The sequence below is a fragment of the Stenella coeruleoalba genome (genome assembly GCF_951394435.1).
Source record: "Stenella coeruleoalba genome assembly, chromosome: 20".
In the NCBI taxonomy this organism is placed as follows: Eukaryota; Metazoa; Chordata; class Mammalia; order Artiodactyla; family Delphinidae; genus Stenella; species Stenella coeruleoalba.
Genome location: NC_137166.1, coordinates 2,810,456 through 2,837,093, shown reverse-complemented (window position 1 = coordinate 2,837,093; position 26,638 = coordinate 2,810,456). Strand labels below are relative to the sequence as shown.

Genomic DNA, 26,638 nt, shown 5'->3' with positions numbered 1-26,638 from the left:
CTCAGCTGCCTCATCCACACGTGCAATAAAATACGGGGCCATTTCAAGCAACAGACGGAAAGCTGGCCTGGTGACCCTCAGACTGAGGGCTCCAACAGGGGCAGCTACCTAGTGACGTGCACATCAGAACTGAAGGCAGCAGGACGGATGCAACGGAGAGTGGACAAAACCCACCGCCCCCTGCCTGGAGACTCTCCTGCAGGCTCCTGAACTGAGCAGCCCCAGCCCCAGGGGTGTCTCTGCCACTAGCATGTGTGCACCTGGGGGTATCACCCCACCCTGCATCTCTCTTCTAGAAAATGACACGGTTTTGTGTGCCTCTTTCTACCTTAGGTGGCAAGGTGAAGGTGACCCACAGTGAAAGAAGATAACTCGGGCCTAGTCTACAATGAGCTACAACCCGACTCCTGGCTTCACTACCAAAGCTGGGGGACTGTGGGCCAGTTACCCGTCTGTTACCTGCTTCTCTCAGAAGCGACTGTGAGGGTCAGGTGAAATCACACACTTGCGCATCTATATAATTTGTATTTCTAAATTGTATCTTCAGTAATATATGTGTATCTATAAATGCATCATATAATTCATATAGTAACATTGTTATAATATAAACGAAATTACGCACTTGCGCATCTATATAATTTGTATTTCTAAATTGTATCTCCAGTAATGTGTATTTATAAGTGCATCATATAATTCACATAGTAACATTGTTATAAATGAAATTATGCCACTGATTATTAATAAAGAACAAATCACCCTCTAAACTTAAAGCAGCAGAAAGGATTCATTTCACTCCTGACTGCAATCTGGGCGGGGCGCAGTGGCAACAGCCCTTGTCTGCTCCAGGAGGCGTCAGCTGAGACGCCTCACCTGGGCTTGGGGACCGACTTTCAAGGTGGCACACCCACGAGGACGGTGAGGTGGTGGTACGCACTCCTCTGCTAGGCCCCGGCCCAGGCAACTCGGGCTTCCTCACAGCGTGGGGACCAGGCTCTGAGGACAAGCGTCCCAAGAAGATGAGGGGGAAACTGCCAGGTCCTCAGCCTCCGCATGCCAGCCAGCAGTGTACACCCAGCTGCCCTAGGGCCCAGATCCACGGGGATCTGCACAGACCCCTTCGCTCAATGGGGCTGTTGAATAACCTTGGGCCAACACTTCACAACTTCCACAGCATTTTAAACAGCTCAATAAATTTGAGCCATTACCATCAGGAGTGAAGACAGAAGACCGTTATCACCAGAAGACAGAAGCCAACCCAGCTGAGGTCGGCACCCCACTCTCAGCTGCAGAACAGCTGGGGGCTCAGGTAGGCAGCGCCCGTTAAAGAATACTGCGGGAGGTGACTGTAAATTCACCTACACACCAATCTCTTCTTCCTGCTTTTATGTATGGAGTTTTGTGTCAGATTTATCTTGAAGACAGACTTCCCCAGGATAGCCCCGCCCCACCCCACCCCCTAAAAAAACCCATTTTGAAAATGACTAGAGAGTCCACAGTATCTACTGTATTTGGAACATTGGTTGGGGTTAGATCCAGATACAGGGGAAGTGAGGTTAGCAACACCCATTCAGCTCTTTCTGCTGAGTGCAGGGGGTGTGAGAGGCAGAAGTGAAGTTTTGGAAGAGTCCTCTGCAAGCCAGGTGCTTCCTGGGAGCCTGTGGGGGGGAGGCAGGTGGTGAGAGGTGGCAATGCTCCCCAGGAAAACGAGGTGAAGGGAAGGATCCTCAGTTTTGTTCCTCCGGCAAAAAGGCAGAAAGCTTCACCTCATAGCGATCGTCTGGCCCCAGTTCCTTAAAATCCAGGGCAAAGCCTTCTCAGGCTTGGCCAGGAAGGGCGCTGGGATGGATTGTTGATGTCTGCTGTGGGTGTGGGTGTGGACGGAGAGCTGGATTTGCCTCATGTTTACCATCCCTGGACCCGATTACTGTTTCTTTTTAAATGTTGCTCTCATCTGACATTTTATCTTCTCGCCAGTATCTCTTCACCAAACATAAACTCTTTTGTTGTTTTAGCTACACGGGCTCTCTTTTCTTGGGTAGTTTTATTCTCAGCCTTTTCTATTTGCAGTCTTGTGTCATCGTGTTTCTTTCTCCTCATGCGGCATCTGGGGGAGGTCTGTGTGCGTCGCTGGATGGGAACCAGGAAGGCCAAATGATGGCCGAAGGACAATGGGAGGGCAGACCTACAGAACCCCTCCCCTAAGAGTCTAGGAGGGCTGGCTCCCACACGCCCTGGCCGCTTAGGGGCTGCTGGCTGGGTTGGGGAGGGTGGGGTGTGAACAGCGCTATCCCTGCTCCTCTGCTGGTAGAGGAAGTACAGTCAACCCTTGGTATCTGTGGGGGACTGTTTCCAGGAGCCTCCGTAGATACCAAAATCCACCGATGCTCAAGTCGCTTATATCCAGTTGTGTAATACAGTCGGCCCTCCACATCCATGGGTTCCACATCCAGGACTCAGTATTTGCAGTTGGGTGAACCCACGGTTGGTGCAGAACCCGCAGGTGTTGAGGGCCAACCGTAATGCAGAGAAGCCGGCAGCGTTCCTGGGGCAGAGGCCAGGGTCCAAGTACCCGCTTTACCTCTGCCTGGGTCTGGAGCCCCGAACAAGCCCATTGCACTTTCTGAGAGCAGCTGTTGCCATTTGTAACAGTCACCCAGTCCAGAGGCCGATTTTAGAAGTAGGAGACACATGTTGTAAAGCTTATTTATCTTAACATTCCCCAAACGACTTAAGTAATACTAAATAAAATCATTTATGCATAGTGACAAATTTTAGAAAAGAACACACAGAAATTTCGATGCTTAAAAACACTGGTGAATGCCGTCGCTTGGAGAAGCATCCCGCAGACAGCTCATCCTGGACGGCTCGTTTGGATTCCATACCCACCAAACCCTGACATTCCAGGAGAGGACCAGGAATAAGTTCCTCCTTAAATTCAGGGCCCCGCCCATCCTTTACTAACCCAACATTAGAAAACATTCTTTTATTATTTCCAAATTCCTTCACTTTTATGTTTAGATATTTAATTAGCCTGGAATTTACTTTTACGTGTGGTATGACTTAGAAGTAAATCCAAGCTGCTTTATTCACCCTTCAAAACAACAAATCTAGAGGAGGTCCTATCCCCATGCCCACTCACAGTTGAGCACGTGGAAGTTCAGACAGGAGGTACCAGGCAGCAGCAACACTGATGCTCTCGGCCGAACCTGTGTGATTCTGAAGCTCATGCTGTTAATCCTAGCTACGTTTTACAACTGCACAGAGGAGAGACTGGACGTAAATCAGAGGCAGTGTCAAGGCTGCTTAAGTGGTGGAGTGAGGGGTGACACTCTTTGTACTTCTGATATCCCCAAATTTCCAGAATGGATAAGTTTACTTTTATAAACAGAAAAAATCTAAGTGACGGTGAGCAGTGAGCCTTAAAAGAAACAGAATGTTACAACCGTTCAGGCCTTAGAAACAAACATGCTCAACCCTCTCTTTGTAAAGATGAGGACGCCAATGCCCGGAGAGGCGCCATGACTTGCCGACAACATAGGAACCGTCAGCAGACACAGTGAAGCCCCAGGGCCAGCGCTCGCCTGCAGAGTTGAGGGTGGCAGGAATCTCCTCGCATCTGCAAGCAAAACTGCAGCGCCACTCAGGAAAACACAAGACGCGACCCACGAATCGTGACGAATCCACTTAAAAGGGGTTCATACAGTCTCAGCAACTTGTCAAGCGCTCAGTTTCCATTACTTTCTAATATGAGAACTATACAATTATGATGCTGACAAATACTCAAGAACTCTGAGAACGAAAAGCAGGGTCCCTGAGGGCCCCTCCTGGCGGCGCTGAGAACTGCGGCTCTGGGGCTGCCCGAGGCGAATGGAGGGGAGGCGCGCAGGTGACACATCTGGAGGGCTTGTATTTCAGGCCCTTGGTCCTAGTTTCCCTCATACTAACCTACTGTCCACAAATATAAAAAAATGATGAATGCATTCAGATCATCTGTGTATCAATACATCTGGATTATTTCAGCTGAAAGTGACAGAAAACCCAGCACTCTGGCTCAACCCGGAGGGATCATCCCTGATGGGCACAACTCAACAGTCTAAGGTGCTGGCGCCAGACTCACCAGACACCGGCCCCCAGGGCTGAGGCCCGGACCCAGCCTCCCCCTTGGCTCTGACGGAGCCCTTCCCATCTGCATTGCTCCTGAGTTGCTCTGTATCAGCAGGTGGTTCTCACGGCTGGGGCTGGGGCACAGTGGGGAGTAAAGGCAGGGACAGACTCACTTCCTGCCCTCCTGTAGCACTACTCCAACGGTAGCAAGTCAAGGATAGAAACATCAACCAAAACTGAACAAGAACATGCCAAAGACAGGAGGCATTCTGGAAAAAACGGGAAAACCAACCGGAACGGAGCAAGGAGTTCAGATATCAGGTCGCTACTCTGGACTGGGCGGTCAGTCAGCTTGGGATGGCCAAGCTGAACACAAGTGACAAAACGAAACCAGCCAAGGGACAGGAGTTGGGCAGAGAAAGAGTGAGCCCAGAGGCCCTACGGCCTGGACTGCCCTGTGTTAAGATATTCTACCCTCTGGTTTTGCTCATGTCAATGTGGAGTCTGCATTTAACCGAGCAAATCTAAGGATCAATTCTCTTTCCAAAGTCTCCACCGCATTTTCACTGTAAAACCAATGAGAAAATGCTTTTTCAAAGGGAGACTGAGAGCCTTGAGAACCTTATCTTCAAAGTGCAGGCAAGGCCTGCCCCTTGAGGCATAATAATGGGTTTAAAACATGCTCAGTAAGACCCTCTGGTGGAAAAATAAAAATGCCCCGTGCATATACATTTGAAAAAAAAAATGAAATCTCCACTTAAATGCTCATCTTGACTTTTCACCCAGGATCACTGCAAAAGCACTTCCGTTTAGAAAGCACAGTTCGGCCAAAATCCAGCTTGATTTCCAGGAACAGAGAAATGGAGGGACAGAAAACATATGACAGTGGACAAATGAGTGTGTGAGCATGTGTCTGGCCTCGTCCGTGACGTCGGCTGGGACAACTCACTGACAGCCAGGATTTCCTAGACACAGGCTCCCTGCTGTTCAGGGGCAGCTGGCCAAGAGCAGAGGTGTTCACCCCGGGGGAGGAGCCTGGCTGGAAAGGTAAGGAGGGGACAGAGGTGAGACCACACAGCCGAGGGTCCACGTCAGATTGGCCTCCATCTCCGACACCAGGACTGAGGTGTGACAAGCAGTCTGTACCCAGGGGACTGAACCACCTGGCTTCTGCAAGCTGAGCGCATCTTTTCCCTTCTAGCAGTGCCAGGCCAAGGAGCCAGGAACACAAGGATATCTTCTTGTTCTGAGCCGCCACGCCTCTGCAGCTGGTCCTCTGTCCACCTTCTCTTAATCTCCCACGCCTCTCAAGTTCAAAACACAGACTCCCCTAAACTGCAGTCAGCATTTACTCCAACTTGTTTATTGCCCACTCGGTCCCCTAAACCAAGACACCAGCAGGGCTGAGACACCCAGCAGGCTGAAGGCCCAGGATAAGCCAAAGCCTGAACATGGACCTTTCTGCCTTCAGAAGATGGGAAGCATATTACGGTTGACTTCCCTGCTCCTCAGGAGACACCAGGCAGCAGCTGAAGCTCTGACTTCCGGGAGAGGACTGAACTCAAGGCAGCTCGTGCAGCACAGCTCCACCACATCCCGCTGTGCCGGGTCCTGAAGCTCGCCGGGGCTGGAGCGGGATGTTGTCACGGGTCAGGGTGCGGCTCTCCAGTGCGGCCGCCCGCCAGGCCACTGGCCCCCTGATGCCTGGCCAGCGCCACCCTTACTGTGTTGGCGCCCAGACAGAAGCCCTGCAAGCGGGAGATGGCCTGCCAGGCCTCGGCCGGGTCCCGGTAGTGGAGGAAGGCCCCGCGCTGCGGCCCCTGCCAAGTGAGCCGTGAGGGCGCCGCGCCCCGTGCGCTGAGGGCTCGCTTCAGCTCACTCACCCGGGCGTCCCGGGGGAGGTTCCCAATGTAAACAGTGCTGGAAGGCACATCGTCCCCCTGCCAGGAGCCCGATTCCAGCGAGGGCAGCTCCCGCGGGCTTCTGACGGTGCTCAGGGCGGCCCGGGCACGCGGCAGGCCCTGGTGTGTGTCCCGAAGGGTGACGTCCTTCCCGGCCTGCTCCTCTCGGCAGCGCAGGCTTCTGAGGACTGGCATTTTCCCCATCATCTCACAGCTGATCTGAAAAAGCAAGGCAGTTCCAGATTCTTGAGGTGTCCAAAAGGGACCATGACTTGGTGACAAGGGAGGAGAAAGCACTCAGGGGCCTCTGCCCCACATGCTCGTGGAAGCCTCCGTCCACTCAGGCCAGCCATCTCCATCTGCCATTCTGCGTCTGCCAGACAGGCCGTGGCCGCTGCAGGAACCGGACGGCTTTCTCCATCTTCCTGGGGGCCCAGAGGGCAGCCAACCACGGCTTCCTGCGCAGAAGGCGAAGAGCTAGGGGCTTCCCCGGCGGCCCAGTGGTTGGGACTTGGCCTTCCAAGGCAGGGGGTGTGGATGTGACATGCCTCACCGCCAAAAAACCAAAACATAAAAGAGAAGCAATACTGTAACAAATTCAATAAAGACTTTAAGTTCACATCAAAAAAAAAAAATCTTAAAAGAAAAAAGGGGAGGAGCTAAGATCACTGGTATGAGGGTTACAGGGTGACAGATGGCAACCGCCCTGGGGACCCCAGGATAATGGGGCGGTTTCTGCTTCCACACCCGTCTCCTCCCCAGCCTACGCCTTTGGGTGGGAGGAGGTCTTTAATGGGGCCATGGGGATCTCCTTCTCAGCCTCCCCCCACCCCCCACCTCACACCCCTTAATTAAGGGCCAAACCCATCCAGACCTCCGGGAAAAAGCACAGACAAGGCGAATGTGAAACAGAATGCTACATGGAGAACACTTTCTAGCAAAGGGTGATCAGGCTACAAAATGACGAATCCCACATACAATGTTACATCTCAAAGAGAAAGACTTTTACACAAAAGACACTTTTGGCTTTTTGGTCAAATTGATCAGCAAGTGTTTCCTGAGCACCCATGGCAATGGCGGTGACAGAAGCGCCCCAATACTCGAGGTGAAGCCTGAACAGGACACCCACGGCTCCGTCCTGTGGGGCAGAGGCACTGGGGGCTGAGCCTGGGCAGAAGTGCTTCATGTCTCTTAAGGAATCCCAAGGCAGAAATGAAACAGAAAGCCATGCTTAGTTCTTTTCAATAATTCATTCTTTAGAGATGCTTTCTGTCTTCTGTTTGGGGCACAAAGCATGTAAATGATCAGTCACCAAGGGAATTCCCTGGCAGTCCAGTGGTTAGGACTCCATGATTCCACCGCTGAGGGCATGGGTTCAATCCCTGGTTGGGGAACTAAGATCCCACACAGCTGTGCAGCGTGGCAGGGAAAAAAAAAAAAAAAAATCAGTCACCAAGAGGCAAGCAATGGTCCAAGCACGGGCTTCCCACAGATGTGGGTCCATCAGAACACAGATCAGCACACAAGGCAGACAGCTGTAACTTTTCTACAAAAATAGTTCAACTAGCACCAGTGTTCTCAATATATTCAGAAGCCTATGTAACTTAGGGCAATGGTTCTTATCCTTGTCAGGGTGTCAGGGACCCTGGAGAGAAGCTGGGGTTCTCTCCCAAGAAGGGCTCCACCACAAGTCTCTGTACAATTTCCCAGCACCTGTTCCCGGACCTACAATCCGCAAGAGGCACACAGGTCCCAGGTTGAGAATCAACGGATCAGAATAAGATTTAAAGAAACACGAACACCTAAGCACGGCACGTATCTTCTCGCAAACCTGCAGGCTGCTAACCCTCACCAACTTCGTCCTGGTCGTCTCTCCCAGTGCTGTGCAGATGATGCTCTCCCCCGCAGCAAAGCCCTGCCTGGGGGTCAGAGCTCTCCCCAGCCAGATGCTGCCCTTGTCCCCGGCACAGCCAAGTCAGGAGCCTTGCGGGGGCACCCGACCACTCGGGTCTTCGGAACAGAGCACTCTTAGCGCAAAGAAAAACTTCCTCCTTCTCATGTTTCCCATTGTTCAGATACAAAGAGAGAAACAAAAACCACGTCTATGCCTCGGAGACACCCACAAGACGGAGCCACTCTTCCTGATCAAAGGGAATCTTCCTCCACTTGACCCTCTGCCATCTCCTGAACTGACTCATCTGCAGGTGGTTAAACTCACAGACCAGTCCTCCAGAGGCTCCAGTTCCCAAAGAATCCCAAAGACAATGCGAGTCAGGCCAACCCAACTCCCTGCCACGTCCCTCGTCTGCCTTCGTAAGGAGTTCACATTCTTGCATTCTTTCAAAGTACCTAGGAGCAGACTTAAACTGGTCATAATTAGATTCTTGGGGACTTCTTAAGTTACTGGATCTAGCATTGAGAAAGAATGATCAAATTTAAAACTGTAATTACAATCAGAGAAAAAGTGTGACTATGTCCTTGTATGAGAGAACTAAACGTTACCCCAGTCCAAGCACCAGCAGCGGGAGCCACCAGGCCACACTTCCTGGGAAACACCGTGCATCCGCTGGGCCCACTGTGGCCAGATGAGCACCCCTGAAGTGCCCAGTGGACCCACAGGGCTGCCTCAGGCAGAGGTGCGTGTTCTCATGAAGCCTGACCCACGGGGTGAGGCTCCACGCTCAGGCAGCAGACATCCACCCTAAAACGTGTGTGAAGCAAACACGCATCCTTCTGTGCGCGTCCCCGGGAGCTACCTGATCCCAAGCTGGCGCACATGCAAACTGCAATCAGCTGCAGGATAAGGAAAGCCTGCCAGCACACACTGTGAACTGAGCCCACAGCACCGCCACGCTGGCAAACACCAAGGCATCTTTGGAAACAGAAACAGAAACGCGAGGCTTTTACGTAAAACTGCTCGTCCTGAGAGCGGTATGTCCTTTGGAACAACAAAGCCCAGTGTCAGCTCCCTCTCCACGCCACTCCCACCCCGCGAGCTCTAAAGGACAAACCTCCCTGACCATGAGGGGGCCTCTGCCACTTTCCCAGCCATTTGCCACCTATGTGCTCCTCACGGGATGGCGTAGGTTGATGGTGGCCCTACAGCCAACAAGCTTCTGAGAGCCGAGTGGACGGGCTGGACACCCACACGGGACCCACACCGCGGCTCTCTATTTTTCCTGGCTGGCAATTAGGAACATTTGTTAGGTTTTGTCTATTTGCCATGTGAAATGGAAGATTTTGCTTGTTAATCAAGCAAAAAAATGTATGCCCTTCTGTAACTAATCATACCATTTAAAAAGCAAGTGTAAAGCAAAATTGATTTTTTCTGTGCGCTACGATCCCTTTTTGCTGAAGCATGCAGACGGCAGTCATTTCTAAATATATGTTCCCTTTAGAGATTAAATTAAACCTGTCCCCTAGAAATGCTCGCTAAACCCAATACAATCAGAAATCTGACTCTCGACGCATCTGCTGCCAGCCCAAGAAGAAGACACTTGGCTCTGACCTCCCTCCGCCACACGCCGGGCTACACTCTGGGATAAATTGCTTTTCTTTCTGGTTCTCACTTCACTTGACCAGAAGATAAGGTGCTGGGGAGGGATGATCTCATTCTATAACGCCAGGATGTGCTGGAGCAGCTGCTGGCAAAGTTAAACAGAAACACCAGAAGTATTTCTAATGAGAACTACAACTTCCATAAAAATCACGTTAGTCTCTTGCAAGACTTAGAAGGTGGGTCGAGGAGACCCACTGTCTGAAGTGACTGGAGCTGGAAACAGAGTCCATATCAGATCAGTCTATTGGCTGGGGCAGTACTCACATTTCTTGAGAAGCTGGAGCAAAGGCTGGAAAATCAAATGCTGTACAGTCTTTGCGTATTAAGAATGAGTTAAAAAAAAAAGCATCACATTTGGTACCTATTTCAAAACATTGCATCTGGGAGGGCTACAGTGTTTAGAAAAAAAGGGACTCCAGATATTCCAATGATAAAGACAAGAGGCAAACTCCTAGAGTCTGATCCCTACATGACGAGTCTCTGGGTAGAGCATCACAGAAGGATTTACCGGTATGTGCCAGACAAAGAGCCACCCTGAAACAGCACTGAGCTGCCCCCACCACCTCCTCAAATCTTCAGCGCAGGGCTTCCCTGGCGGCGCAGTGGTTGAGAGTCCGCCTGCCGATGCAGGGGACCCGGGTTCGTGCCCCGGTCCGGGAGGATCCCACACGCCGCGGAGCGGCTGGGCCCGTGAGCCGTGGCCGCTGAGCCTGCGCATGTGGAACCTGTGCTCCGCAACGGGAGAGGCCACAGCAGTGAGAGGCCCGCGTACCGCAAAAACAAACAAACAAAAATCTTCAGTGGAATTAGGGACTTTGTCCCCAAAGTCAATGAAAACGCACTCTGGCTGCACACAGAGCAAGCCCAAGACAGAAACCCCAGGGGCTGGAGAGAGTCCTTGCCTTCACAGGACCCATCGCTCTGCACTGCAGAACTGAGAACACAGGACCCAAAGTAAGAAATGGCCTTTTACAAGCTAGGGACTCTTGCCAAGGCCTCACTAAGCATGAGCATCCTTCGGGAAGAGGGAAGAGGATGAGTAAGCCGACATCCCGATCAGCAGGCTGACGTGTCTCAGGAAGCTGTGGTTGAACTTGGTTTCCTTTCATCTCAGAGGGATTATATTCATCTAACACAACTGATAACCTAATTTGTTGCTTTCTTTGTATTTTTCTTGTTAAAATCTGCAGACTGTAACCACGGCTATTCTCCAAGGCAACCAACTCTCTCTCCCCGGAGAGGCCCCCAGAATCCTCCCAGCCTGAGCTGCAGCTGGCCCTCAGCTATGAAGTGCTGGCCCCAGGGCACCTGCAGCCTCGCTGTGGCCGCGCCTGTGATGTATCCTCCCCAGACCGCGTGCTCACCTCTGAGCACAGCCACCTCGCTCCCACGGCCTGTATGCCAGTCGCCATTCAAAGGGAGGCTGTGGGCCTGAATTCTGGGGAAGCCCAAGTTCTAACTGTCCCGAGAGACGCTTTCATAGTCGTGAAGGATGCTGCGCCTTCTCCCCGGTGCTCAGGGTGCACGTGGACTGCCCCACACCCCAGCTCAGGGTCTCATGTGCTCCCCTCTGCTCTCCTCAGGGGCTCTCCTGGCAGGAGCGCGGGCATCTGTGGGGAAGCCCTCAGGCTGCGGTGAGAGCACAGGGCTCATCCTCGGAGGGGAGGTGGATGCTGCTGACTCCCAGGCCCCAGGAAGGAGGCCTTCCAGCTCTGGATGACTCAGGTTTAAGGAATGTGAAACAGGGACAAACATGCTAAGCTGACCAGGAGTTTCAATGCAAACAGAGCACAACTTCTCCAGTTTTCTCAGTAATTCTGGCTATTTACCAGCAGATGGCATCAAAACCCACAGGTTGGCTTCTGGGGTCAAACTCCAATTGCAGACCACTCTGCGGTCCATGCCACTGCCTGTTCTGGAGATGCAAGTCACCACGGCATCAGCTTATGAAGGCTTTGGGTACTGCCTCCTACCCAATTCGGTTCTGCACGGAGATGCAGACAGCAGTAAGAAAATCTGGGTTTGCAAAAGGACAGACTGATGATTAGGACCATGCAGAGCTGGGACGGCAGAAGACAGCTCTTAGCAGTGAAAGCCAGCGGGCAAACAGACTCAAGGCATCAGCTCTCCTAGTTGAGTTGGTCACTTCCCGCTGCCTAGAGCTGGTGTCGTGTAGAGACCTTGAACCCTGCCTGCTCGTCAGAACCAGCAGGTTTGCAAAGTAGACGCTCCAGCCCATGCTTGGAGACCGTGATTCAGAAGCAGAAGTGTTCAGAAACTCGTGGGTGACTCTAGCGCACAGCCATGCAGGCCTGGGGACAGCCGCCACGCCAGACAGAGAACGCAGGGAGAGAGGAGGCGCCTATAAGCCACGGGCCTCGCTGCACAGCACGGTGACCCACCTTGGACCACACGATTCCTGTTGGCTTGGGGCGCTCACACCCCGTGGTGATGACTCGAGTTGGAGTGAGAATATAGTCCACGGTGAGGTCGTGATCCTCAAGGAGTGTTTCAGGTATGTCGACAACCTGGCCAAACAGAAGCGGGTGAAGGAGCGGACAGGGATACGGCCCCAGCTGTGCTGGCTGCACCGCTGGGTGGAAGTATGATGTCCCCAAACCCATCATGGGCAAGGCCGAGCTGCCACACAGGCGAATCCAGCCTGGCTGAGCGACGCCATGCCCGACACGGCATGGAGTGAAGGCGGACACCCTGCTGGCCTGTTCCCAGGAAGCACCTGGCAGTCGTGGACGATGGTGACCACTGGCGTCCCCTGGCTGACCGCTCCCATCGACACCATCATGGCGTATTCAAGGTCGGCATAGCCTTCTCCCTTCCCAATTCTCCAGCCTAAGAACAACGCAGAGAATCAATGTCTCTGTGGGGTCTGGGGAACCATGCAGGATTACGTTTCTCATCGTGGACTCAGAGGCGTTACAGAGGAAGAGCCACACACAGCAGTTCACACACAGTGAAGTGAGCGTGGAGCCTTCTCAACACAGACCTCTCCTTTACCAAGGAAACTGCGCTTGCATTTATGGGAGCTTTATGTCTACAAGTAGTGAAACAGTAGTTTTTAAAAACACTAAGGACAAATTCCTACTAAAGGCAAATCTTTTTCATCATGGAGCGAAAGCAGGAAGTCTAGATCAGGGACGTGGCTGTGAGACAGCACAGCCTTGCCTTGTAAAAGCACTACGGACTCACCCAGCGCAGCCCCACAGCTTGGAAGGAGGCGGTTTAAGCAGCACTAGTGCTATTTTCAAATTCACAAATGCGGCGCAAGAAAAGGGTTCATCCTCTGAGGCTGAAGGACAAGCGAAGCAGGAGAAAAGAACGCAGGACAGCGGACAGGGGACGTTAGCACGCTGCCAGCTCCCTGCAGAGTCCAGCTACTCTGCTCGGCAGGATGCCCAGGCCAGCCGGGAGCTCTGACTTCTGTGTAACGTCAGCATCGTCAGCAAGCGTGTACGCGCCATCACTCACACGTCCTGTAAGATTCAGCCCTGACTGAGCTCCTTTTACGATGAAAAGCCTTCAACCGGGCACACTAAGAAGCAAGAGGAAGACAATTCGATAGCAGAACAGCAAAGGGTACAAAGAGTCCAGAGAGAGACGGGCGGACGGACAGTGAACACAGGAGAAACGTTCAAGCTCACCCAAACCAGATGCAAATGAAGAGGCGACTCAAATACCACTGTTCACTATCAGACGCTAAACTGAGGTGGGATAATTCTAGTTATTCACAGAAGAGGGAGAGAGGCACGCAGAGGGGTGGGGACGTGAGGTGGGCACACTTTCTGGTGGGTAATTCGGCAACATCCATCAGGATTTAAAAACCCTTTGGTCCGGCAATTCCTCTCCTAGGAATCACCCCACAGGTGGTCCTCAAAGGTACCCCTAGAGCATACGATAAGACGACACCTCATTCTGGCGGTATTTGCAAGGGAAAGACTGAAACAAACACTGGAGATAACTTAAATATATATCAGTCAGGGCTGATGGACAGGAGGAGGCTGAGCTCTGTGCTGACGGGCAGAGCCCTTGGAGACACAGACGCAGCAGCAGCAGGGCACAGCGCACTGTCAGTGCGGAAACAGAACCAGGATGAACGTGCAGCCCACACACAGAACACTCGAGATGCCTGTATCTCACGCCACACAAGCTGATACTTCTGTGGGCATCGGGGACAGGCAGAGGGAAAGTGGCCAGGCAACGCTTTCTGTGCTATCCCCCTTTTTTAAACACATGCATGGTGATTTTGTTGTTTTAATTAGGGGGTTATCTAAACAGTGACAGTTACAAAACATTGTTTTCTTTTTCATACATCCTGAATTAAAAAGAAAACTCCTGACATCCTTTTAAAAGAAGAAATCGTTGCTAACTTCCCATTGCCAAAAGAGTACAGCCCAGTTCCCGGCATCTGGCCTCTGGTCTCTGGAAGGACAGCCCCAGACACTAGAGGGCTGTGCTACGTGACCACGGCACTCCCTCTCCCCGTCCTGCCCCGCCTGCCTCAAACACACCTGGCACGCAGGAGCCAACCCTGAGGCCTCTTCTGAGGTCACCGTGCTCCAAGCTGGCGAGTCCCTCCTCTGAGCCCGCCTACGTCCACCCCGGCTTCTGTTTCCAGCACTGAGCACGTCGTATTGTAGCTCAGCTCTCATGTCTGCTCCACCCACCCACTAAGGACCCACAGCAGAGTCCACTCAGTGCCGGCCTGGCATGTGGCACACAGTGGGCACACGTGTGCTCACGTGTACCCGTCCCTGAGGACACAGGTAAAGCATCTATCTGTAACTGTGAATACAAGGCAAACAAGGAATAAAGACCTGTAACATGTCACTCCTAAGCATCTCACACAGTAGCTCAGAGCAGGAGCTGGGAAAAGAGTAAGTTTAAGGTGATGGTATTAAAGGCCAACATTTAAAACACGACGTTCAGGGTTCAGAACGAATGATTTAGAGCACTGCTCGCCAACCTCTACTGAAGGAAGAACTTGGCTTTGGCCGACTAACTTCCAAAGGGAGATCTGAGGATGAGCATCTCAGGACATTCTGTTGGCGGGAAGGGAGGAGAGAGAAGGCTTTCCTGGTGAGGGTGGGGGTCCCAATCACACCACACGAGCGCAGCTCTGCAATGTGCTCATCCTGCTGCAGAATCAGCAGCTCGTTTCCAACAGCACCCAGCTGGGCCTGGGGCAGAGCAGGGCAGAGAGGAAGAGGCCCTAGGGAACCCCAGAGATGAGTCCTGAGGGCGGCTCAGCCCAGGGCAGAGGCTGGCATAGTGACCCACCCTGTCCCTGCTCACAGGCTTGCGGGGTGAAGCTCCAGGCCTCAGAGGCAGGCTCAGGACACCCCGCACTGTCCAGGAGGCTGCTGCGTCACAACAAAAAAGAGCTTCAGAACCCAACGTTTCTCCACTTACTGGAGGCTCTCCAAAAACAACTATTTACTGACGCAATGCAAATAAGTTCAGCTCCAGTTCCAGTTAACTTAAGAACAGAGGGGAAATCTTTCACCACCTGAAGAGAGATTATCTCACTTTATTTTTCCTGTTATGAAAAGTGAAAATGCTGTAAAGGTGTTGAGTGGGACTGAGAGTGGGAGGGACCGAGTTAATTCTTCAAAATGAGCGATAGACGCAGTGGTTATGCACGCCAGGCACGCGTCCAGAAAGCTGAAATCACTCACCATCAACGTCTGAAAGGCGACCGGAGCGCTGGGGGAACAGCAGGCTGCAGGGTAAGTGGTCACATCCGAGAGTTTCTGTTCTTAATCTTACCTTTTTCAGAAACAGCCACGGACCCCACGACCACTAAGTCCACAAGGACCCTGGAATCCAAGCCCACGGGAGTGCTGTAGTTCCTCACACCCTGCGGACAGACACGCGGCCTGAAAGCTCCCTGGCAGAGAGGCCACCCGTCTCATAACCCGCGGGGAGATGCACTCAGGGTCTGAACAGCCTCCCGAGGGAAGCAAGCACGTGCACCACCCCACAGCAAACTCGCAGCATCACGGAAGCAGCAGCTCAGGAAAACCATGGATCAGAACCATTTTAAGACAATTCCCCACAATTCTTCCCCAGGAAAGACATCAGGAGGAACTGACAGCACAATGACTAGGATATTCATTTCATAATGTTCAACAAATCATTTTCCTCCAAGAGGCAGGAGAGCCCAGTGATTAGAATACAGGCTCGGGAGTCACAAGGAACCGGCTCCAGGTCCCTCTCCGCTGTGGCCTCAGCAGGAGGAAACTCTCTGAGCTTCAGCCTCTTCCTCTGTAAGACAGGGACACCAGCCCTGCCTCATCCGACATGTTGGAATGAAATGACAGAGCACAGGTAAAGCGTCTAGCATGTAAGACATGGCCATTAAGCGTGTGTGACATATTAGTTCACTGTGAAACGCTGGAGGCCTCGCTCTGCGTGAACAGCTGGTCACTCCTAACATATTAATTATTCAACCAAAGAGCACCCAAAGCACACCCACTTATGCTGACTAATGGCGGCCTGGTGCAAAGCACAGGGAGGCTCCTGTGGCCATGACTCTGATAACGGGCGACAGGGGAATCTCGGAAACCAGAGGAGGGTGCTGCACGGCCCAGCACCCGGCAGCAGCGGTCGCTGGATGTGGTACGGTGCCCAGTCGACAAGCACGTGACAAGTCCCTATAGGACCGGTACCATGATTGGGGCCTCCCAGCCATCAAACCGCAGTCATCGGCCCGCAGTGCCCACTGCAGGAAAGCGTGTCCTTCGTTAAGCTCACAGCGGCCACGCAGGCAGGTCTCTTGCCCACGGCCCATGTCCTCAAGCCTGTTTCGGGGCGCTTGGTGCCTGGCAGCCTTGGGGAGCACGCACCTGCCTGGGGTTTTCTGTGTTGTAACCTGTCAGGCCCCCTCTTCTCTCGGGGGCTCAGCCTCACCTGCTCAGTCTGACCAGACACAGCGTGAGCAACCAGGAGTCACCCTGACTCTCCAAGATCCTGTTCTATTCAACCAAGAGTCACCGGATGGGCAGAGGGACTTACGAGGCAGTTAACAGACCTTTCTGCCTGCCCCCTGGGGTGGTTACCAGAACACTCCTGAGTCAGAGTAAATACAAAGACCACGATGGCACACACAGGTGGCTGGGGTGTGGCCGTGGCAGGGGGCTGAGGGACAGACTCAGAGTTTTATCTGCCATGAAGTAAGCCTACATCACAGTCTCCTACAGTGACACGCACGGTGGCGGCATTTCACCACTAAGCTTTGGCAACCTAAATAATAATCGTACTAAATTTGCATCTGCGTTAGACGTGGCTTTAAGGGTCTGTCTCTCTCCTTTGCCATTTTTCCTCTGCCACAAAGAAAACAAAAATCTTTGGTTTTTTCTACCCGCGCTCTGTCATTCTGAGGTTCATGGCCCTGGATCTCTGATTTCCATCCGGTATCTGATGATGTAACAGAGCCCAAACACAGTTCAATCTGTATGCAAGCTCAGTTGTGAGAGCTGGTCTGGCTTTACCCTGGCCAGGACCAGCCAGTGCCGGCACCTCACAGGGCCTCCTGGCAACGAGCCCCATGTCGGTCACCCTTCGGAGGGGAGTGGGATGCTGTTAAGGGTGACACAGACCACTACACCAGCACCACGGCCATGTCTGACCTGGACCTCAATACGTGGAAAGGGGCTGCTCTTACTGTCCGGAACCTACCAATTATAACAGATCACATTCCCTGCCAGCTCGCGGAAGTATGGGCTCAGATCTGTGGCCACAACCACCAACTGCAAAGGATCACGGGGTGGCCACTTTGAACATTGACCAGAACCACGGTTATCTCTTATTTTTCTGCATTTATTTTCCCTTTGTTCTTTTTCCTACATGTATTTTATTATCTTACTTTATTATATATATTTTTGTATGCCACATCGAATTCTATTTTTGCAATAAGACAGGTTATCAATAAATAACGATAAAGCATTCACTTTTTATACACTAGACTTAAGTGGAAAATCCCTTTTTAAAAGGAATATCTTGATGCCCTATTTCTTCTTCCCACCGGATTAGGAATCAAATGACCTGGGGTCAACTCTAGAACTCTGAAAAGTCACCAGATTCTATTTCTTCATCTCTAAGATACCAGACAAATTCCATTATAAGGCAGTCTAATGTGACAGTTACACACTGGTTTTATGGCATCGTGAGGTAGTGAAGAAAATCATACTGCTAAATCACTAAAGCCGTTATTACTTTAGCACTTGCTGAGGCAATTTCCAATTGAACATATTTTGGAAATTCTACCCCGTGTCCCCATTTGCTCTGGTGGCATCTGAGAAAATGCTACAGGGCACTGAACAGCATCAAAAGTTAACACCAGAGGGCGTCAGAGTACTGGAAAACTGGCTTTCCCTTTTCTTAATTAACGGGGGAATTTACTATTTCTCAGCTTAGTGCAAGAGAAAACCCGAGTTACAGGCAGTTTTTCTGCTTGGCTCCTGTAATGACGAGATTGCTGAACACTTAACATCACTCTTCATTTGGCTTTGCTAAACACAGATTTCAGCTCTGGCGCATTTACACTGTTCTAACTCACCAGAAGCCACGGCTGAGAACGGCTCTTCCCTGTGGCCGGTGTTGCTTTTCACACTTACCTGAGAGGTGGCACATTTTCTCAAGATGTCTTTAGTTGCCCCGGGGGGTGGTGTGATCTTATTAAACAACCCCGTTCTCAGTCGTGGTGTTGGAACCAACAATGTTTTTTTGCTCTTTTAAAAGAAAAGACAATCAATAAATTACAAAATTTAAGATGGGAACTTTCTTGTGTATACTTTTAACATTTCAGGAACAGAAGCAAATTACTATTACCTGCATTTTGGGGTGTGTGCCAAGGAGATGAGTTGTTTTGCAAACCCAAGTGAATAATACAGGGGGCCCACTTTACGTAGAGCAGCTGCACTACCCCGCCTCAGAATAAAGGGGCAGGGGGTTTGTAACAAACTCGCTGACTCAACTCTACTTGCCATTCACAATGCTTACAGGTGAAAATGACCATGCAAATCCTGACGACCTTCCTGGGCCTTCTGCTCCCAGCATTAAGCACTATCCAGGTACAGGGATGTTTTATCTTGAAGCTGGCATTACACAGCCACATTAAAAACATTACCCCGTCAAGCACTTGTATCTAGTTTGCTGCTCAATAAATCACAGTCTGAGAGATCAGTGCTCATTACAATTAGTATTTTATATTGACCTGTGTTGATAACCGTCTTCTTCTATTTAGTTCTCAAATACCTACTGCGAGCCCCAGGGCAGGGGTTTTCAAAGTGGGGGCCCCTGGCCAGCAGCATCAGCAGCCCCTGGACACCTGTCAGAAGTGATCAGAAGCCCTGTGGGGCCCAGCAACCTGCTTTAACAAGCCCAGCCGGTAATCCTGACACGCAAGAAAGTTGGAGAAACAAGGCCCAAGGACAGCGCTGCAGAGTATTCAGGGGTGGGCCATGAGGCAATCATAAAATTTATAAACTCCTTCATGTAAAAAATCACATGTTTTACTTTTTGTGCAGGAGATGACAGCCTGAGACCAACAAAAGACCTATAAAAACACAGTCTGGCTTATTAAAAAAAGGTTTTCAACCCCGAGAAGAGTATTTCAGCAAAAGTAACGAGTACGTGCTGCTCTCCTTTTGAGTGTGACAGAGGTGGTGGTTTTATTTGCAGTCTCCAGATCCTGGTATACTGCACACTACTCTGATCACCCCTCGGCTGTACACCAGAGTGCCCCGGGGAGCTCTGAGCCTCAGCAAAGTACAGTTCCACTCGAGCCTGACTCAGAAGCGGACACTGGCAAGAGTCTCCAGAGCTCCTCAGGGGTGCTGACTTACAGCCAGTGTGCTCAGGCCCAGGGATCTCAAAGCTCCATCAGGGCGTTTACTATGAACAGGTTCTAGAACCGAATGAAGGTCTGGGGTCAAGCCTGGGAAGCTGTGCCCCCAGGTGTGATCTGCGGCCGTAGGCATCGCGCTGCCCCTGCCTGCTGAGGTATGCACTTTCCCACACAGGATGAAACGTGCCCGCAGAGCGAGGATTCTCAGGAGTTGTAGGGAAACTGAGTCACCACCCGAGGCCTGGTGGCATACAGCAGAATCCCACAGACCCCGCACTGCCACACGCAGCACTATACTCACTGTAAACGGTGTTTTGTTTCGGCAAAACAACATCATCCATTACCTTGAATGAGTGATGTTGTCTGAATTTTACTGCTTTCATAGTTTGGTTTATATGTAATTTACATGTTTACTTTGGTTTTACAGTCACATAAGATCCTGAGCCTTATAATTTATAGCAAGTTTTATGTTTATACTTATTAAATTATAATAAATTGAAGCAACCCTGGGGGAATTTTTCCTCTTGAAAAGGGGCCTATTATATCTACGTTAAGAAACACTGTTCTAATTCATACATTTTGGGGACTCATTTCTCAGATCTCTTACTCATGGGTTATCAAGTTTCGAAGAATTATAGTATTACAAATGTAGCAGGTGAAATATATTGTAATCGTTCGCTTCTGGAGAGGTACATTAGAATTGGGATGCCTCAAAGTCAGGGTTTCAAAGTCTTTTCTCTTTTAATTCAGAGATGTTCAGGACTTCTAGACCGACAGACAAGGGAAGAGCTCTGGACCGTCCTGGAAAAAACAACTCCAAGGACACATTCTGCACTGGAGGGAGTCAGAAGCACCATCTTTCCAAATGTGGGACTGTGCACATTTGCCAGCCCCCTGGGGAAGTGGGCCGCTCAGTAGCCAGGGCTCAGGCTCAGGGAATGGGATTACCTGCAGCGCCAGCAGCCGGACGCCTTCCAGCGGTTTATCAGGGTCCACTTTAACCTCCTGCGTTCTGGCAAAAACCGCGAGGTCTTTGATGTTTTGGCAAGCCAGATAAGAGCCCTGGTTAGGCAGATAGACAGAGGTGCACTTACGTTGAGGACGAAGAAGCGGGCATTTTTCTGGGGTGCGTCAGGGTTGACTTTAATGGTTCTGGCCATTTTGAACGCCTGCAAACGTGGGAAATGCTCAGCGGCCCGAGAAGCACCCTGTTTTTAAATGCAAGTGCACGTTACTAAGAGGCCACCACCCTGGGCCACCCTCAGCCTGATGCTCCAGCATCTCCCCCAGACAGGCGCGGGGGCCGATTCTGAGACCAGGTCTGGGCTCACCCGAGAAATGTCTAAGGAAGCAGCCAGGTAGAAAGGGCTGAGAAGCCAGCCTCGCTGGCTGGGGCTCCCTCTCAGAGCACGTCACTCCTTAGGAACCAACTGTGTGAAAAGGCACCACAACCATCGAATGCTTCCAGCCAGGAGAAATATTTCACTCTGTACCAAACGGGGAACAGTAGCCTTAGCACCTCCTCATGGCAAGATGCGACCCACCCACCAACCCTGCACAGAAAGGCACGAGGTGCTCGAGAGTGAAGGTTAAGTAACACGATGAAGGACATCTCAAAGCATAAAAACACCCCGGCCAGCTGGTTCAGATTTCACACCACTCACTGTTCACCGAGTTCCAATCCGCCGTGAAGCAGGAAGGTAACTGTATTACCACTGTTACTCATCTAGGGGTATCCTGCTTTCACTGTGAATGCTCCAGGAATGCTTCAGTACCTTGAAGTTGGGAATCCTGTGATGAACAGGCCGGGGGAAATCAGCTAGATTTCGTGCCTCCATGTAGTCCCAAATCTGCTCACGAATGTCCTGTTTGGAAACACCTATGGGTAAAGGGTGTGACTGATAAACCCACAGACAGGAAGCCCACAGCGCAGCAGTCCCAGGGCCCAGCGCTCGCCCGCTCCCGCTGCACCCCCAGCTCTGCCCCGCCAGACAGAACCTAGGGCTTCTGATCCCTACGTCGAAAAACTAGGGTCAGTGGTAAGTTTTTCCACCTCAATAAACTGCTATAGTCCAAACACAGTGTAAATGCAACGTAACCCAAGTGTTAATTAAGCCAGTTCTATGAACCTGTAGCGGCGGGAGAACAAACGCAAGCCAAGCCATGGACCCAAGCATTCCTAACCCCTCACGCGGAGATACCAGTTCTGCTAAGTCTCTGCGATCTCAGTCTCAGTCTATCGGTCTTGAGACGGCTGTGATTACTTCACTCCTGCTGTAAGTCCTGTTCGCTTCTCTTAGACCTAAGTGACTCGTAACCCAGCTACTATTCTGGATTACCAACTACAGCCCCCTTTATTGTGGGACTCTTTATTCCAGACCTCGCTTTGGTAATGGATTTTTAGGCAACAAATATTCCTTAAGGACGTGACTGGGAAAGTCCTAAGAAAATCCACACCAACCACGTGCCCCTCCTGGAATGGAGAACCACGAAAAGCAGTTTCCAGTTAAGCAGGAAAAAATAAAATCAGCACATGCATATAAACAATTTTAAGACAGTCACTGAATTTTTGTTTTCCTTTGTCCGAAAGGATATCCCTGCACTCATACAGAAGTCTGTTTCAAATCACTTTGGTGTGACGGGGCACCTCTCATCACCCAGGCAGGAAACAGGGGCAGGTTCAACCTCTCAAGTCCTCAGTCTCCCCTGCTGGAGTGGAGGCTGCTCAAAAGTGACACAAGGGAGCAGCCCAGAGAGCTGGGAGCCACCACCCTGGGGGGTGGGATGTGGCTGGCAGCTGGCTTCTAGCCATAAACATTGAGCAATTGTGTGGCTTTGACTCTTGTGAATCAATTACATTGTAAAAGCTTAATTCTTTTGTAAATGGAGCTTTAAAACATACAAAGGCATCTATAATGAAGAGCCTGTCTCCTCACAGTCTGCTGAGTACCGGGTCCCTTCCCCCAAGGCAATCAGTGCACCTATTTGTTCTAGTGAATTCTTCCCCAGGCATCTCAGACTTCTCCCTGGAGACACTCCATTCGTGCCCTCATCCTCTTTCCCTAAGAGGGTGCGCTATACACGCAGCTACATACACTGCTTTCAACTCTGCTATCTACTTACTGTCCTGCAGACTGGCCCATACGGTATACAAAAGCACCCTCATCCTTTTCTGCAGCTGCCCAGTTTTCCACGATGGGGGCAGGTCAAATTTTACTCAAGACTGATGGGCAACAGGTGGTTTCCAACCTTGTTACTGATGTATGCCTTACAGCCCTTGCCCATTTTATAGCCATTTGTTAAACCCCTACGTGTAGTTTTAAGGTGTTCAGGGCCAGAGCCAAAGGTTTCCACTGCTTATGCCCACAGGCTAGACACAGACTCCCCTGGAACCGCAGCCATGCCAGGCCCTTCACAGCCAGGCCCCAGAGCCTCCTGGACTTCCTGCCAACACTGCTGGTGCCTCTTGACCCCAGCTGTGCTTCTGAACCACTGCAGAAATCAAGAATGCAGACTCGAGTGTACACGCATCTCCACGGACGCAGGCCAAGGCTACGCTACTGCTGGCCTGGGTAGGGCCATGCAGGCAGTTTCCAGCACTTGGCTTGCTCTTTCCTGCTGGGAGCTCTGCATTTGCTGGTCTCTGCTGGAAAGTCTGTTCTACTCCCTGTCCCTCAGGCAAACCCTCACTCTTCAAGGCCCAGCTTCGGCACCACCTCCAGGAAGTCTCCCCTCCATGCTGTTCCAGTGGCCCGAGGATCCCTGGCACAGGGTGTGGAATGAGTTGCAAAGCTCTGCCGGCCACTTCAGCCTCATCTCCTGTCACTCTCACATCGAATTCAAAAAGTGGCCCAACCATGTCGGCCCCTAGCCCCACACACCTGTCCCCCTGTCTTTTTCAGGCCTTTGTACCTCCTCCCCTCCCCTCCCCTCCCAGGTTCTCCCCTTCCTGTCCCTTCAGGCCTAGCTGAGACGCCACCTCCCCCAGAAAGTATTCTGAGTGCTGGGTCACAGACAGACGTCCCTCCTTTAGGACCCTCCCCCGTTGAGGAACCCAGAGCACGCTCACTGCTTGTTTTTTCCAACAGAAACCATTACATCGACACAACTATTAAAAGGCTACTATATTTATCACTTTCACTAACAACCCAGACATCCAATGATATCCCCAACACTGTGCACAGTGCTGTGTGGGACACAAGAGATGTAGGCATTGGGGCCCTTACTCCACAGTCAATAAATCACAAACATCCCAGTGACTCCCATTTAGAAAGCACTGGGCTAATCGCAAGGGGAGGGAGAGAACAAAAGGGCAGGTTCTTGCCCTTGGGAAGTTACCAAAACATGGGAAATAATTAGAATAATAAAAGGCGACATATATTAATGTGAGAAATGCATGAACCCTGTTCGTAACTGCCCAACAGTAACTGCCCAACAGGTCAGCCTGGGTCTCGTTCCTTCTATCTCTAGCCCTGAGGTCACTGCTGGCATCTCCAAAGGTCTTTGTCACCATCCCACTGAACTATCGGCACCTGTTTACTGTGCTGTTTCCATGCTACCCGGACAGTAAGGGAGGAGGGGATTTATTCACGGTCGTCGAACCGGGCTTTAACAGACCCTGGGGCGCCAACGGCCTTGGTAACACCTTTGCCAGGCAATTCTGCAATGAGTAACCAAAGCTCAGGGGCTCTGGGGCGAGCCTCCCCGAGGCCTAGGGAAGGGCCTGGGACAGCCTAGGTCTCGGAAACCATCCGTTAAGAGGTCTGTGATGCAGCACCCCAGCGTTTAGGTTAAACTGGCTTCCAGTCGTGCCCCCGCCAGCAGCTGTGAGCCTCCGCTTCTCCTGCTGTAAAGAGAACGTGATACGGGAGACACATCTCACAGGGACGCACGGACAGTACCACGTACCCAGAAGATGGCCTCCCTTCCTCTTCCCACCTGCTCCACTGACAGTGTCGGGTATCCGGGTCCCAACCCGCCGCAGGTTCGACCCCGCACCCGGCTTCGACCCCTCTGAGACCCCGCCCGCCCCTCCACGTCCCGTCTGCCCAATCCCCGAGGACCCCTCCGCGTCCACGCCCGTCTCTCAGCGGCCCCTCCGCGTCCCGGCCCGTCTCTCAGCGGCCCCTCCGCCTCCCCGCCCGTCTCTCAGCGGCCCCTCCGCGTCCCGGCCCGTCTCTCAGCGGCCCCTCCGCCTCCCCGCCCGTCTCTCAATGGCCCCTCCGCCTCCCCGCCCGTCTCTCAGGTGGTCCCTCCGGCGGCCCCTCACCCGCCCTCGGCTCCATGGCGACGCCGTCAGTGCGCGACACCTCACCCAGCGGAGTCCGGCACGAAGTGACGACACCTGCGCGCGCCCTCCAAGCGCCTGCGCACTGGCCTGGGGTGGGGGTGGGGGCGGTGGCGTAGCCGCGGAGGCCTGGTGGGAACGTTCCGCGGCGCGCATGCGCATGCGGCTCCGCGGGCCTTGCGAAGGGAGGTGGGCGTGGGGCCTGAGGGTTTGTTCTCCGAGCAGGCCAAGCACAGAGGCCCTGCTCCGACGCGCGTTTGCCGGGCGCTGGGGAGCTACCGAGTGAACAACCCCTGGCCTGTCGGAGCCCACTGCCAATTCAAACACAGCTACCTCCTCTTCTATTCCCCAGAGGCCCCCTACTCCGGGAAGCCGGCCTGGATTGCTCCTCCATGCCGCGATCCCTCTCCTGTGAGACCCTACAAACGTTAAATGCCACAGTTTATTTTCTGTTTCCTGACTTCCCCCTGCATCATCTATACACACACACACACACACACACACACACCCCTCCTAAAGTGCTAAACAAATAAATAATTCTAATAAAAAAGGCTGGCTCCCGAGAAGCTAGAAGATTCCCTTCCCCCTGGGGAGCCGCTCTGCTTCATTCGGTCCTTTACAGGCCCCCTAGGGCCTCCCTTGCTTATCGTCACCGTGAGACCCGGTGGTCACTTTCAGGCAGGATGGTGATTTCAAGTCTGGTGTATTCTCTGGGGCTCAGAACACACATCCCACAGTCTGCAAATTCGGTGAAAAGCATATAGCCTCCTCACCTCTTTCTCTCCCTGATTTTTGCCCTGTCCAAAAATCAAAGCCTTGTCTGCACCTCCCAGAGAGCAGTCGCTTCTTGCAGACTCTGATAATGAATCCTTTTACCCTACCGGGTTAATTAAGCTTGCAAGGTGGTGGTATAAGAAGCTAAAATTTCATAGACATTGAGTCATGTGTTCAGAAGTCATGCCTTCGTGCATACGCTATTGACTGTGTATATATAGTTATGAAATTACATAAATGTATGTTTCCATATAGACTATTTTTATTTATACAGAAGTTTGTATTTTAACGTTTTAAGTTGACTCTAATTTCCAAGACGCTAACCCTAATCTTAAAGAGGCAGCAAATTAATGGGTTAAGAGATCCTGATTCTCTCACTTGTAGCTGAAAATTTGTGGTTACTTAAGATCTCTAAACCTAAGGTTCCTCCCCTGTAAAATGGTGATATTAACAGTACCTACCCCAAAAGAGGATTAAATGAGATGTCACAGGCAGAACATCTTGGCACACAGTATGCATGCGTTATATTTTCCCTTATTTATTAGGGAGGAAAGTCTTGGACAAGTCATACGTTCGTTCAATAAACACTTCTTGTGTACTATTATGCCCCAAGGTACCCTGCCAGGCACTGGGGCTGCAGAGAGAAACAAGACAGAGTCACTAGCTGCCTGGAGAGGTAGGACATGTGTGGCAGACATGAGACTGCTAAACAAAAGTCAGCTCACCCATCTGCCTGGGTCCAGGGAAGACTGAACTCCCTGCCCCAGGGGTGTGCTGGGGCCACATGATCTGTCCAGGCCGATGAGTTGTGAACAGAAGTGCCACGTGTCACTTGGACACTTAATTCCCAGGGCAGAATCTGCCTCTCCTGCCCCTGCCAAGGTGACAGGAGGGGCAGCCTTTGAAAACCCAGGCTCCTGAGTGACACCCAGCTGGGGTTGGCTCAAGATGAAGTCAGTGAGACTCCGGTTGTTTGTTACTGCAGCATACACCAGCCTCAACTGACTGATACACTGTGTAAGCCAACCAATTGCATAGCAACATGCATGAGGGCAACTGTATAGAACTGGCATGAAACGGGCAGCAGAAAGAGGTATGCAATTGACTCTCTTTAAGAAGAAACATATGTATATCTTTAATATTCTGTT

General features: G+C 51.7%; 1 protein-coding gene across 5 annotated transcripts; it reads right to left on the bottom strand.

Moving 5' to 3' along the window:
- Positions 1 to 1,471: 1,471 nt before the first annotated feature.
- Positions 1,472 to 24,779, bottom strand: MTHFSD (methenyltetrahydrofolate synthetase domain containing). Of its 5 annotated transcripts, none has more exons than XM_079907040.1 (8): positions 24,699 to 24,779; positions 21,205 to 21,308; positions 20,524 to 20,637; positions 18,198 to 18,311; positions 15,349 to 15,439; positions 12,302 to 12,414; positions 11,967 to 12,092; positions 1,472 to 6,224 (listed from the first exon to the last, which is right to left on the bottom strand). In XM_079907040.1, the coding sequence occupies exons 1-8, from the start codon at positions 24,712 to 24,714 to the stop codon at positions 5,748 to 5,750; spliced, it is 1,155 nt and encodes a 384-aa protein (XP_079763166.1). In that variant the 5' UTR covers positions 24,715 to 24,779; the 3' UTR covers positions 1,472 to 5,747. The 5 variants fall into 5 exon arrangements, with proteins under 5 accessions (XP_079763166.1, XP_079763165.1, XP_079763167.1 ...); XM_079907039.1 differs by lacking the exon at positions 20,524 to 20,637 and adding an exon at positions 20,378 to 20,491; XM_079907041.1 differs by lacking the exon at positions 20,524 to 20,637 and adding an exon at positions 20,378 to 20,491 and having other exon boundaries at positions 21,205 to 21,294; positions 24,699 to 24,735.
- Between the last annotated feature and the right edge of the window lie 1,859 nt (positions 24,780 to 26,638).

Coding starts and splice junctions, on each gene's coding strand:
- MTHFSD (XM_079907040.1), bottom strand. Junction 12,093..12,301: donor CCATCGTCCACGACTGCCAG/GTGCTTCCTGGG, acceptor CTGTTTGGCCAG/GTTGTCGACATACCTGAAAC. Junction 6,225..11,966: donor CAGGAATCGTGTGGTCCAAG/GTGGGTCACCGT, acceptor TTGCTTTTTCAG/ATCAGCTGTGAGATGATGGG.